At 37.0% G+C, this 12,843-nt stretch overlaps 1 protein-coding gene across 7 annotated transcripts; it reads right to left on the bottom strand.

Annotated features, from left to right (window-relative positions):
- Positions 1–876: 876 nt before the first annotated feature.
- On the bottom strand, positions 877–11,461 carry LOC122084352 (protein STRUBBELIG-RECEPTOR FAMILY 3-like). Of its 7 annotated transcripts, XR_006141880.1 has the most exons (18): positions 11,040–11,460; positions 10,649–10,804; positions 10,028–10,157; positions 9,850–9,921; positions 9,297–9,362; positions 9,083–9,154; positions 8,881–8,952; positions 8,712–8,783; positions 8,564–8,629; positions 8,334–8,399; positions 6,917–7,302; positions 6,426–6,817; positions 4,475–4,746; positions 3,979–4,117; positions 2,589–2,725; positions 2,339–2,495; positions 1,143–1,399; positions 877–1,029 (listed from the first exon to the last, which is right to left on the bottom strand). XR_006141880.1 is itself a non-coding variant. In XM_042652528.1 (17 exons), the coding sequence occupies exons 2-17, from the start codon at positions 10,746–10,748 to the stop codon at positions 1,301–1,303; spliced, it is 2,289 nt and encodes a 762-aa protein (XP_042508462.1). In that variant the 5' UTR covers positions 10,749–10,804; positions 11,040–11,461; the 3' UTR covers positions 877–1,300. The 7 variants fall into 7 exon arrangements, 6 of the variants coding, with proteins under 6 accessions (XP_042508462.1, XP_042508460.1, XP_042508461.1 ...); XM_042652528.1 differs by having other exon boundaries at positions 877–1,399; positions 3,988–4,117; positions 11,040–11,461; XM_042652526.1 differs by having other exon boundaries at positions 877–1,399.
- Between the last annotated feature and the right edge of the window lie 1,382 nt (positions 11,462–12,843).

The following is a 12,843-nucleotide window of genomic DNA, read 5'->3' as shown; positions in this document are numbered from 1 at the left end:
GACCGATTATTGTCAAAAATTTAAGTCAACATTTCAGAATAGTTTTGAATTAAAATATATTCTAACGATATTAAATGTTCAATGACCAAAGTCTTCTGTATTGAATGTAACGACTATTAAATGTATACATATAAATTTTAATTAGAAACATGATTCATGACCATGACAACTCCAAGTCAGATATTATCACTTTCATCCAAAAGACAATAAATGATAAGCTTCATAAAAAATGTGAAAAACAAACACTTTTATTCAATCTTGTCTCAATTAATTTATGTATTAATCATTTGTTTGGATTGCTTGAGAAATACTAGTATGGAAACAAGAGGGGGAAACTTGACATGACTCACCTGGCTTTCTGTGACTCACTCCGACTCACTAGGATTTAAAGAGGACGAGTCGAGTCACAAAACTTGGTCAATCCCTAAATTCAGGTGGAGCGAGATACCAATTTTGGGACAATCCCTTATCGGTCAATCGATACAGACCAAGGAAATAATAATAAAATGATTAAAAAAAAAATATGAAAACCAGGATAAATCTTTCCAGTCTAAGGCGATCCAGATCATTATTAGTGGTCATCATGAAGGAGAGAGCAGGCAGAAATGATTCACCATCCCTGGCTCCATGCTGGCTCAGAGGCTGCAGAATTATACTGTAAGGAAAGGTTCCGGCATAGTTTAAATAAACTATCCATGAAGCTGAAATGGTTATCGTGATTTGAGGTGGGGATGATGGGTTCCTTAAGAATTTACATCCTTTTGACTCTTCTATAAATAAGTGACATGTCTCTTATAAGAGTCGAAAAAAGTAGGGTTACAAATTCTGTTTGTGATAAACACATGACCCCATTGTACCATCACAAAAAAACAAAAGGGCAAAATGACATGATCACTAGTCCATTATTTCACTTTCTTCACAGAGAAATTGAAGCAAAGCACCCTTACATCTCTTAACTTTCCATTGAAAAGAATTAATCACACAAATAATAAAAATAATAATTGGATTAGCTTTGACATAATTAAAGTCCTGCATAATTTACAAAAACCATAATGATCACAAACCAATCAAAGCAGAAGAACAAAAAAGAACAAAATATGAAGAAGAAAACCTAAGACCCACACAATTTTGTAACTGATTACCTTGAATGCTATATATGAATTGTTGTGATGTTAATAGAGGCAACAGGTTTGTGGCAGTTAACAGTTGAAAGCCTTTCCCCTGCATATATTGTCTCTACAAGCTCGCCATTCGTAAGCTGACCACAGATGCAGTTGAATACATGAATTCCTAACCTATATCAGTCCTTGTTCAACGTCCTACTAGGGGACTCCCTCTGAATCATATGTAAGAGGTTCTGCACAATTTCAGACATTGGCGGCCGGAATTCTGGCTCCGACTGCAAAATGAAATTAAAAGGTCAGCAACTTAATTTGAACTAGCCAGCAAATTGAATTGTGTCATGTCCAGTGCCATAAAAAATAAAGGGGAAAAAAAAAAAAAGCCTGAAAGGATGTGTGGCCCCTACTCCTAGACCCGCGCGGGGGGGGGGGGTTGAATGACTGCCCCGCCCCTCATGAAAGGCGGAAATCTCACCCCTGTTAATATGTCCGCACGCTCCCATTGGCCCTCACGATGGTGCAGGGGCCACGCTGTCTCTCTCCCAATAATAAATTACCAATTTTTCATATCACCAATAAAACAAAAATACTACCCTCTCCCCCCATCCTAAAAAAGTGTAACAATGACTACATCAAAACAATGATGAAGACTGGCACTTGGTAAATTTCCTAATCCATTTCCAGGGAGAATAGTATGATGCCATATATATGGTAGCAAAGTTTATCAACTGTCTGAGATCCTGACAATACTGATGATGACAGACATACCATTGACACGTGCATACAGTTTCAGAATCCACAAAATGCTATGGGTCACTTATCTAATGAGATAAAATAAATAGTATCAATTTCTTCCAACTCTCCAAATACCATAAACCAACCAATTTTTACAAAAAAAGTAAAGGTGAAATAGACATTCCCTTGAGGGGCACAGCATCCTAGGACCGTGGGAATTCCCAATGCATGTGTTAGATGTAAGCAGCTTTAGGAACACATGATTCAAAACAAGGTTTGGATCCCCGAAACCTCAGAGCTGCAGTGCACTTCAGGTAAGTTGATAGCTCAAAACAAAGTTGGTTTTCTCAAAATCATTGTGCTTGACACATTGTGTATAATTGACTAATGAATACTACAATAATTGTGCACTTCCACGTCCATCTAGAATATTCTGACATGATAAAAGGCAACAGATTAACACAGAAAGAAAAGAAACTCACCTGGACACAAAGAGAGATAATATCAGCAAAACGCGATAACGATTTGGCAGGGTAAGCTCCATTAAGAGCAGGATCAACCATCCTTGACAATGCATCTATATCATGAAGACGAGGGATTGCCCATCTCACCAAGAATTGCTCCCCCCGAGGCCTTGACCTACATATTGTTTTTGGAAAAAATAAGAAGCCGGGAAAGAAAAAAAAAAGGGTGAACCTTCTAGATACTTAAATTGGTTTAGATGCACCTAACCTGTCATAGGACTTCCGCCCTGTAAGCAGTTCTAACATTACAACACCAAAGCTGTAAACATCACTCTGGTAAGTGTAATTTCCAGAATCAAATTCTGGAGCAGCATAACCATAAGCTGATAGGAGGTGTCCTGACAACTGAATATAAATGAACCAGCTTCAGTGATGACATATTTTGATATAGAACATAATTATTCTACCATAGAAAATAGAATTCTAGATGCCCCAAGGGCCTATATTTTCACAATATTATTTAATCAATCACTAAGGGAAAAAATACAAATGAGAACAAACCGAGGAACAGGTAGTTACAATGCTTGTGATTGGCACATACCATTAAAAAATAGAACAAATAATGGGGAAGATATGTGATATCAGATATTTCATGGACTAGAATGTTGGACAACCAAGCGAACACATAAATATAACGTGTAATGTATAAGTAGGTGAAAATTTGAGGAATGGTCCAAATATGAGTCCTTACAGATCAGGTGACTAAGATGTTGAACTGAGTCAACAGGATGGAAGGTCTCTTAGATGGGACCAATTAGGTAGCGGTTAGTAACTCCCTTGAAAGAGTCCCATATATACAGCATGAAGCTGAATGTTTGCCTTGATCGACAAAGTACACTTCAATTCCTTTTTCCAAACACTTGAAAAAGAAATTCACCCCTCAAGTTAATTGCCCATGGTTCTCGAGTGATCAACATCCTAAATTATCAACTGTCTTGATTAATAACATTAACTACTCATTTTAATGTCTTACCGCACTCAGACAGCTTGTCATCAATTCAGCTCAAGTCAAACTTGGAAATCAATATATGGATTCCCTTCCATTCAACATTCCAATCAATGAATAGTATGCCAATTAGAACTAATAATGAACAGCCCAAAAATTTTTGGATTTAGATTTAGGTGATTGGCGGATTCTCTTTTAGTAACCTAATTTGTCGGGAAATAGTGTCTATAAGACTGTTCTGGTAAAATATTATGCTTCAGTCCTACTTGGCAAGGTTGACTCCATCACACCATGAATTAGACCTCAAGATTTTGGAGTACTTGGATGGGGATTCACATTTCACATTTCTACACTGGGTGGTTTGGGAGCTCTAAGTCTCATCACTGGGGACTGTCCCACTCTTTCAAAGAGGCATGAGCTTTGGCATCCAGACTGACTTCCTCTTTCTATTGGAAACAAAGATCTTCTAACAATATAATGAATGAATAATTTCTAAGGGTTCGGTGTATGGGCTCATTTACTACCCTAATGCTTCATATGTAACATCTCTTTTTCTATTGGTCCAATCCTGCTAAAGGACACAAACCTTTCAGTTGCACTGCTACCCTTGAACAAATTACTTTATTAGTGATGAAAAGGAAAGAAAGATTACCTGACTTACAGATCTAGAAGATATCAAAGAAGCCAAACCACAATCAGAAACACGTGCTGCAAGTTTGTCATCAAGGAGAATATTGGTTGACTTGAAATTGTGGTGTACAACACGTGGTTGACAGACCTCATGCAGATATCTTGACCACAAGAACAATGATGTGATAATTAGATTCCCAAATTATAATGTAGCTCACGGAACATATATATAAGTGGACAAAGCCCTCAGCCTTCTCCAATATGTGTTATGCATGTAATGGCATGAAAAGGGATTGGAAGCTTTGCATTTGAATTAGCAGATCAATAAAACCGCATGTAAAGTAAAAATAAAAAAAGACAGTAAATCCCCAACATTATCATTCATTAACTACTTTAACCTGGTGGATCCTAATTCATCAAAATAACTACAAACAAATTTTGGATGATGCAATGAATTGTTATTTATCCAAAAAAGAAAAAGGGATGAAGCATAGTGCAGTACAGTTTCTTCTACTCACTCTAAAGCTCTTGCACCTCCAAGGGCCACCCGGACTCGGGAATTCCATGAAAGTTTTCTGGTGAGTTCATCATCAGAGTGCAGTGCATCATGGAGCGTCTCATTACTGAAATATTCATAGATGAGTAGCCGTTGACCATGCTCAGCACAGTAACCCAGAAGCTCAACAACATTCGCATGCCGAAGTTTAGAGATACTGGACACCAGGTACAGAAACTCTTCATCCGTCTGCCTATTGGAAGCAGCATTGTCCAGTTTCCTCACAGCCAGTAACTAAAGAAACACCGAGGAGGAAAAGCATAAATACCAGAAAATGAAAAACCATTCTATAAACATAAGGGGGTGTTTGGTTCGGTAAATCTTTGGAATGACATTCTTTAGAATGATAATTCTTAATTTTTGGAGTTGTTTGGTTCCACTAAGATGACCCTCATAAGTGAGCATCCTACTTCCCATGAATGACCATATTATAAAGGATGTGTTCCAAATCTGAGTTCACCTCGACACTTAAACTCAGATTTGAGCAACCTTTTTATCACCTAGTATAAAAGGAGAAACCGGAAAGACGTTCTCTACGGAAGCCAATATCTCAACCCGCGAGAAACATGCACTAGCCTTAAGGCAACCAAACGATTTTTCAGAAAGTAACATAATTCAGAAGATTGTCCATCAAAAGATTGACATTCATATCCGATACATACACCATTTGATTTATCGAACCAAACACCCCCTAACGTAACATGCATTGAAACATAAACACCATGAGAGTGGGAACAAATGGAATTGAAAACCATGGGCATGATCCATGTCAAGTCAAATTTAGCGAAATGACCACATTACAATTAAGACTTCTGCCACTAAAGACATTTTTCAGACATGTTTCAAGAAGTTTTGAACACTGCAGCTTGAGGTTTGTGTATTTATCACAAATCATTGAAAACTAATATTAATCACAAACCGTTAAAAAAAATGAGAGATTTTTGTACTTGATACAGAAACTCTAAACCGAAGGGGGAGCCAAAAGCATGACAACTAGAGTTAGTTTAGGATTATTTATGTATCTTCTTCTTTTTCAGTTAGTTCAGGACTTAGGAGGATATATATCACCAAACTTCCCAGCTCAACAGGATCCTGTCAAGGAAGTGAGAGCTCAACCACATAAAGTGGCAATATTCTGTGAACAAAATAAAGCAACACCTCTGTTAATAATGACAAGAAAGCTAGCAACCTCTCTGAATCTAGATGGCATTGGGTTTACAGCCAGTTCTTCGTATAAATAAATTTTCACAATATAAAGAATTTTTCTGAAAATTGAAGCATTTAATTTAGTAAAAACTTCCATACCATGAAAAGATGTAAATCACATCGTTCTTGATATTCCTAGAATAAGTATTACAATATGTTATGGCATATAGGCTCCATTGATGTCCATGGAACAATATTTCCCAGAAAATTAACCCTTAGTTATAAAACTTTTTCTGTGCAATTTTCTATTTGTACTTGACAAAGAAGCATGTTTAAAAGTGGGAAATTGAGGAAAGAATCCCACCATATAATGGAGGTGGTGTCCTCCATGGAAAGTAGCATCAAACAATTTTACTTGAATTTTTGCCAACTACTGAATTTCAGGAAGAAAAGAAGTCCTATTCCTTTTTATTGCCATACAATTTTTCTTAAGAAAAATCCTGTAAAATATAAAACAATGGAGACCTAGAGATTTGATTGACCGAGAAGAAGGAAAAACATCTCAGAACTATGAAAACCTAAATCCAATAAACGATAAAGACAGCATGTGAGATATTTTAGAACATTAGAGCTCACAAAGAGAATCAGATAACTTAGCAAAGGTCACAAAACAATTCAAGATGTCTATCAAGAAAGGTTACATTTGATCAAACTCAAAGATAAAAATCCCACTTATTCAGTTAGTGTCAAAACCACAAGGACCTTACCTTCCCATCAGGAAGTTCTGCCCGATAAACACTTCCCAGCATACCTCCTCCAATAAGATTTTCTTGAGAGAAGCTGTTTGTATATTGCTGAAGTAATCCAATGGTGAAGGATCTCACAGAAATGGGGAGATCCAGATTTTTTGTGGGAATACTCCCTTTGGAAGTTTTAGGGGGAGAAATTGGCTTCACAATGACCTTCTCAACTGGAGCGGGCGGAGGCATTAAAATCATATCTATTCCTGTCAAATCTATATCATTATCCTCCCTTTTCTTTCGATCATCACCCATTCTTTTAGTATCTATCTCAGAATCATTTTGTCTCGGAACAGCCGTCACTCTTCCAATATTGATTTCATGTTCATCCTTTGGCCTCATAATTGCTTCTTTTGAAACTGGTTGGAAAACCAAACCATTAATGGAGAGCAAAACAGCACTAATGGAGAGGACAAGAAGAAGAGTTAAACAAACAGAACAAAATAGAAAAGATTTACCTTTTTCTGTTTGATTATTTGGTTGAGCCATGGATCCATTGTATGTTGGCCTCTGCTTGGGGCCTTTGTAAGAACCAACTTTATGCCTCTTTGCAAATACGTCAGCCTCTTCCCTTTCTTTGCAACAACTTGCCATGAAAAACACTAGCCCTAATAAAACTATAATAAACACTAATACCCCTGTAATTGATATCCAGACAATTCTTGTAGTTGTCCAAAATTTATTTCCTCTTGCAGGGCTTGATTCTTCCAGTGAAGATGGTCCATTTGCCTGCTTCTCAAGTGGCACTTTAGAAGGTGGTGCCCCAGAAGGAAGAGGCGTTTGGGATGTGGCCGACGGTGGGGGAGATGGACCAATGCTAGTGTTGAATGGATTGCCATCCTTCCTAAAAGGTAGATTCAACAGTTATCGGAAGGTCATAAGAAAGAAATGGTAATCCACAAACTGAACCCAACGAAAATTACTATTGACATTATAGAAGTTTTGCCAAGTATAAAATGGAAAACTGCAGATTTTATAACTGAAGATAATTGACAATGGACATATGTAAATGCTCCAATTGAAAGATAACCAACATAAAACAATCACATTTCCTACATACTGCTACTTTAGAAACCTTTACCAAATGTGTGTTGATGCTATTACTAGGAAGTAGGAAATCACATGACTTTCTTTGCCATTATTTCTGACAACCGCACCCACAGCATCAGTAACCAGAGCTCAGGAATTAGATAACATCTGTTTTACATTTCCATTTTTCTTTTATTAAGTTCACTTGGTTCAATATTATAAGGGAGAAGTTTTTCTTGTCCAGCAGGTTCAGAACTAAGAAATTAGATATACCAAGGAGTATGCAAATATATGGGAGGTATATGATTTAATCTAAATCTGAGATTTCATGTGACTAATCTAGATCATTTCCTAGATATTCAAATGGTTAAAATTTCCATTTTACCCTGCCATATGGCAACCTCCAGACCTGCCGGTCTAGAATAACTTTCCCACGATTAGTAACTGTAAGATTTGTATTAAAATTTGCAAAGCAGCATGTCTAGTATGTCGTTCATCTTTGACAGTGAGACATATGCTGGCACGTACAGTAGGAGGCATTATTCTTTAATAAGGTTCCCATATGTACACACACATGTAAAATTTAAGCAATTTTTAGGGCTTCCAGCAAATGTTGATCCGCTACATAAAAAATCCCATAGATTTGTCAACCAATTTACATAGTAACAGCCTCCCATATGCCCACATTATGTGAAAATCCAATTAAATGTGAAGCTATGAATTTAACTGTTCCTCAGGTTTATCATGTCTGATACAAAAACTAATAACAATATAAACAACAAAAGCATCCAGGCATTTTTACTGTGAGTAGACACATTCAAGGATAAAATAAACCAAATGTCTCACTTGAAATTTGGAATACTCAGTAGCTTTTCAGGTATAGGCCCAGAGAACAGATTATTCTCTATATTCCTGTCAAGCAAACAAACAGACATTTTAAATAAAAAAAACATCTGAAAAACATATATTAAATGCCAGATTTTGTACTTTGAAGTGAAGCCTCAAATAATAAAGCTAGCTTATGAAAATAAGAAGACTAATCCAAGAATAAAATATCATGTTGTCAAGGATATTACAAATCTCTGAGGGGAAGGTCTTGAAGGACAACAAGGGTCCCCAAAAGTTGATTATTCTGCAAATGCCTGCCAACCAAAAAATTATAAATTCAAGGAGATAGATGAAATATGTGAATAATAAGAAACCTTAATAAAACAAATTACACACAATGTGGTCAGAGAAGACAAGCTTTCCATGGAGGGTGGCAGTTGCTCACTTAAATTGTTAGCAGATAGATCCCTGCAAAGAGGTAAATTATGACAAGGCATCAGTTTAGAACATACAGAAGTGCAAAGACAGAGGGAAGGCATGCCAAAAATAAAGGAGGAAGCCTCACAGATTCATCAATCCTGTAAGACCTTGAAATGCATCTGGTATTTCTCCAGTCAAAAGATTATTGTTGAGTGACCTATGGGGGATAAACAAGAAAAAGAATTAATATTTGAAAAGAAAAAAAGGTAGAAGTACAGAAGTGAAGGCTGGACAGAACACCCCTGCTCCCATTGAAAAAGGGGAAAGAAGAAGCATCTTAAACTTACATGTCAGACAATTGAGTAAGTGAGGCTAAAGAAGTTGGGATGGTTCCTGTGAACTGGTTAGCTGAAAGAAAACTGCCACAGGTGAAGAAAAAATTATATAAATCTTCAATAATAATGATAAACTCCATGCCCAAACTAAAGGTAAGCATCAAAGATTATTTGATAAATGAGCTATATAAAGAGACTAACAGAATGGTAAAGATTCTAAACATACAAGTTTTGCATGGTGATGGGTAAACTAGATGGAATACTCCCTCCGATATGGTTGTTGCTCAAATCGCTGCCTCAGTCATAAAAATAACATAAAATATCAATGACCACATCCAAAAAGGAATATCATAATCTAGAAAAAAATTTGTAGACAGATAAGCTGGATGTATTTTGGAGCATGACACACTAAGGCAGTGCTTTATAATTTTTTCAGAGACGATGATATATGTTTCCTCCTTGATTTGCTTTCCACATAGGGGTCTGATAGAGGAGAACCATCCAATAAGTAATCCATTGCTTGAGTAGCCAACAGGACTCAACCCAAAGTCTGTAAAGATGGAGCTATATATCCAATACGGCCAGTTTCCTGGTCACAAGAGATATCCTAGGTGAGTCCTGCCAACAAAATGCTGCACCATGTGTATAGTGAACTTGGGAAAGACAAATGGATAAATTATGCTTTGCCACAATATGTCAGATGCTGCCTCAAGTTAAAACATGAAAAGGAATCTAAAATGGCCAAAAATCCCACCTTTGCAGTGGCTGGCAACACTCACATTGTTATAATAGAAGAAAAATAATCTAAGTTATCACACAATACACCACCCAAATTTGCACCATTCAGGATTCTGCAAAAACAAAAATCTCTTAGTAGTACCAAATTTAAAGGACAGGAAAAAATCAGAACAACAATTACTAGAAGTGGGCTTGAGTAGGATTACAATAGTACCATACATTGAAGTTATGTTTGAATTCACACATAGGACACCTTGCCATGCCTCCAAACATGGGTCTCCTCCATTTGGGACCCATCCAGGAAGAGAAGGGTAGCCTAGCGCAGCATATAAGCTATTGATCCCAAAAACTGCCAAATTAAAGAAAATAAAGCATATTTCAGTAACAGGGATTTGCTTAGCGATAGGATGGAGAAGGGATGCAGTCGGACTAGAAGAGAAGATCACTTATTTGTCGGACAAAAAACCTATTTGAATTTCTGGTAGAAAGAGATTTTGCTAAAGAAAAAGCATTTACCGCTGCCCAATATCCCCTTTTTTTCCAAATATTTTTACGAACATGCTTTTTTGACATAGAACTACGTTTCTTAGAACTGCCATTCAAAAATAAGGAAGATTGCTACAGTTGGATGTGAAAAAGATTAAACAGGAATTCAACCTTTAACAAAATTTGTGTCAGAAAATAAAAAATATAAATTGAAATAATTTGGAAAATCATAAAGAGCGGACCATCACAAATAACATAAGGACCAATCATGAAATAAGTGAACCGCTAATAATTTTGTAGAAGCTGCAGATCTACTCGAGTAAAATAAGCTATAATAACAAAATTCATCCTTACCATCTCGCGGGTCAGTGTATCCGCCAGTAAATGGAGAAATAAAAATCACCGCCAAACCAAAGAAAACGCAAGCGTAGATATCCCGATTCAAGTAAGCCATGGCCAATCTCTACCTACTCAAACTTCGAGAACTCAACTATTCCAATCAAAATCTTTCTGCACGAAAGTTCAAGGAAATAATGAAACCTTTCAAGACTGAAAGAAAAAGAAGCACAATAATAAGAAGAAGAAGAAGAAGAAGAAGATAAACCAACGCTGGTGACGCCAATTATGCTACAAGCAAATGGAATCAACTAAGCAACAGAAACTTAACAGTTAAAAACAAAACCAGGAAAAAAGAAAACGAAAATTTGCAGCACACTAGACTAATCAGAAGTTAGTAGAACCAAACCTCATGAACTCTGCAATCACCACCCGTCAGTAAAATCTGTCTCCAAATAAGGCCATTATCCCTGAGAGAGGCTCCACTGACTTTACAAACTAGAGATTCCTCTAATTTAGAAAAGGAACCGTCACTCTTAGCGACTAAGATATCACAATTCCACAAACCAAAGAGGCAGGGACGTAAATGCAAAGATCATATCAAAATTTCGGAAGATTTAGTACAGAAAACAAGAAGCAATGGAGAAGGTGAAACCCTAAACTAGAGAGAGAGAGAGATGGAAAAGTGAAAAATGGCTGGCCCCTGAAGTCTGAGAGTTGCAACAAAGAAAAATAAAAAGAACAAAAGGAATAGTTTCGGAAGTGCATAGAAATGCTGCTTTTTTCAGCTTCTTCCAATCAAACCAGCAGCAGATACTGTGATATATTTTTTAGGTAGTGTGAGTGATATAGCTGGATTTAAAGTTGTTGTAAGATTTAACGTTCATTTTTATTATCTTTTTCGAAAAAAACAAAGATCCCTTATGAATTATAACGTTGTTAAGAAAATAGTCTAAAATGACGGAATTGGCCATTGGGTCAATGGTTTGAGGAATGGAATCGGATTGATTTGAATTAATAGTGATTCTTTAGGGGGTGTTTGGTTAAGTAAATCAATTGAATGACATTCTATAGAATGATAATTCTTAATTAAATGGGGTGTTTGGTTCCACTAGGATGATCCTCATAAGAGAGGCACCCATTTCCACTGAATGATCATATTACAAAGGATGTCTCTCAAATTTGAGTTTATGTCAACACCAACATTCAGATCTGAGAGACATTCTTATACCTTAGTATAAAAGGGAAAAGTGGAAGACATCTTGAAAATTTCTTCCCAACCCGTGACTTTCTACTACTCCTCTCAACATCGGTAGAGAGACCCACCAACAAAGGATACTCATCGACGACTCTGTACACCAAGAAACTCGCCGACGACTACAGTGGTATGACATTCGGATTGCTCTCTCTCTCTCTCTCTCTCTCACTTTTTCGAAGCAAGAAACATGTATCAGACTCGCCAACAAGGAACAAGTACTAGACTCGAGGCAAACAACCGATTTTTCAGCTAGATGGGTAGTTCAGAAGAATGTCTCTCAAAAGATTGTCATCCATTTGATTTATGCAATCAAACGCACCCTTATGATTTGATTCTTGACTGATATCATATCCTTGCATGTATTGAATTCCTTTGTGACGTAATAGGGTGTCTGGCATGCATTCAATTACCAAAAATGTTTAAGCACGGAATCGAAGGTGCTTATACATAACCCAAGACATTTCTAAGCGTTGAATGCAAGCTAGACAGAAATAAAATAAAATTCGATTTTTTTTTTTTTTGATGAAATTTCAAGGTGGCTTCTGATATTAACCATATTGGGCCAAAAGTTTTACGAACGATGGGACATATTGATGGGATTTTTTCTTTTTTATTTATGAGCCCATCTGTTGGGCCTAGGGGTGTCAATTCGTGGCCCGAACCGGCTAAACCGACTGGGACCGACCGTTTATAGACCGGCCCGGCCCGGACCGTTTATTAAACGTGTCGGGCTTGAGCCCGGCCCGTTTATAAATGGTCGGTCTCGGTTTTGCTACTTGAACCGTCGGGTGCCCGACCGAGACCGACCGAATAATGCCCGACCGAGACCGGCCTATTGTGCACCGACTTGGCCCGACCCTTTAATGATTGTAGAATACCTATTTTACCCCCCAAATTAAAGAATAAAAACTAAAAAGTAAAGACATGTTCACATTTTAAATAATGGTTATATTTG

Source organism: Macadamia integrifolia, chromosome 7 (genome assembly GCF_013358625.1).
Source record: "Macadamia integrifolia cultivar HAES 741 chromosome 7, SCU_Mint_v3, whole genome shotgun sequence".
Classification (NCBI taxonomy): Eukaryota; Viridiplantae; Streptophyta; class Magnoliopsida; order Proteales; family Proteaceae; genus Macadamia; species Macadamia integrifolia.
This window is presented reverse-complemented; position numbering and strand designations above follow the sequence as displayed.

What these genes read in the sequence shown, in the direction of transcription:
- LOC122084352 (XM_042652526.1), bottom strand. Translation starts at nt 10,748, where the DNA reads ATGGCTTACTTGAATCGGGATATCTACGCTTGCGTTTTCTTTGGTTTG. An exon ending in CTTACAGGATTGATGAATCT is followed by an intron (nt 8,784 to 8,880) that starts GTGAGGCTTCCT and finishes ACCTCTTTGCAG; the next exon opens with GGATCTATCTGCTAACAATT. An exon ending in CAGAACTTCCTGATGGGAAG is followed by an intron (nt 4,747 to 6,425) that starts GTAAGGTCCTTG and finishes GTGTTTCTTTAG; the next exon opens with TTACTGGCTGTGAGGAAACT.